This window comes from Merops nubicus, unplaced genomic scaffold (genome assembly GCF_000691845.1).
Source record: "Merops nubicus isolate BGI_N331 unplaced genomic scaffold, ASM69184v1 scaffold43067, whole genome shotgun sequence".
NCBI classification, from domain to species: domain Eukaryota; kingdom Metazoa; phylum Chordata; class Aves; order Coraciiformes; family Meropidae; genus Merops; species Merops nubicus.
In genome coordinates, this window is record NW_008623063.1 from 1 (window position 1) to 1029 (window position 1029).

General features: G+C 57.4%; 1 protein-coding gene across 1 annotated transcript in view; it reads left to right on the plus strand.

The window, feature by feature from the left end:
• Positions 1-4: 4 nt before the first annotated feature.
• Positions 5-1029, plus strand: part of ATHL1 (ATH1, acid trehalase-like 1 (yeast)) — a gene marked incomplete at its 5' end in the record, with an annotated part of 7829 nt that continues 6804 nt past the window's right edge. Inside the window, 2 exons of the mRNA XM_008944974.1 lie at positions 5-106; positions 430-541. Of these exons, the coding sequence (XP_008943222.1) occupies positions 5-106; positions 430-541 (214 nt within the window). The remainder of the gene's footprint in view (positions 107-429; positions 542-1029) is intronic.

The window sequence follows — 1029 nt, forward strand, 5'->3', positions numbered from 1 at the left end:
AGCCACCGGCCGGGAGGTCTGCCCCGAGGGGATCTACGGAGCCCAGGAGATCCACGTCACCGGGGACGTCCTGCTGGCCTTCGAGCAGTACTACTGTGCCACGGAGGTAGGAGGGAGCCTGAGCCCCCTGGACGGCCGGTGGCGAGGCCTGCGGGGCACGTGGTGGCTGTCACTGTCCCTTCCAGAGAAACTCTGCTGCTGTCTGCTCCTGTCAGAACTGCTGGCAGCACCTCAGAGCCCTTCCTTCAGCTCTGCCTCCTCTGTCCTCGCTCCTCGTGGGTGGCTCAGCACCCTATTAGCTCCACCCAGGCCAGTTTTCTGATCTTTTCTTCTACATGCACCTCCTTATTGCTCCTGTCCTCCTGCTGAGCGTGGGTCTGGTTGGGTCTCCCCCATGTCCCTGTTTTCCCCTTGTCTGGCACCCTCCAGGACCAGAAGCTGTTCAGGGAGGATGGTGGCTGGAAGCTGGTGAGTGCTGTGGCTCAGTACTGGTGCAGCAGGATGGTCTGGAGCGAGGAGGAGCAATGCTACCACATCAGAGGTACTTCTGCAACTGCCAGACCTCTTGTAGGGAAGGGCTTTGAGAGCAGAGGCTCGGAGCCCCTCCAGTCTGACCTCTGGCTCTTCAGGCTCCTGCCCTCCCCCTGACGATGTTTGTGTCTGTGCAAACACAGAACAAGATGCTCATCTCCCCTCCAGTGCCACAGTATTGGTGGTTTGTTCTCTCAGCCCCCTGCCACTTGCAGGACACCTCTAAGTGTCTTCTTCCATGGTGGGACAAGCTGATGCCACAAGCATGGGTGCCTTCAGATCTGCTGTGGTTACTGGTGGAACTTAGGGAAAAGAGTGTGCAAGGGCTTTGGAAAGGAAGGACTTTTATGAGTCTTTTCTCAAAGACCTGAGTTTAAGTCCCCCAGGAGCTTGCAGGAGTTTAATCCCTTGAAGGACATCTGGTGCTGTTGGTGCTGGACCAGTACAACTGCTGGTATGTCTGGCAGGGCAAAGGGTCTCTCTGCAGGCACAAATCCT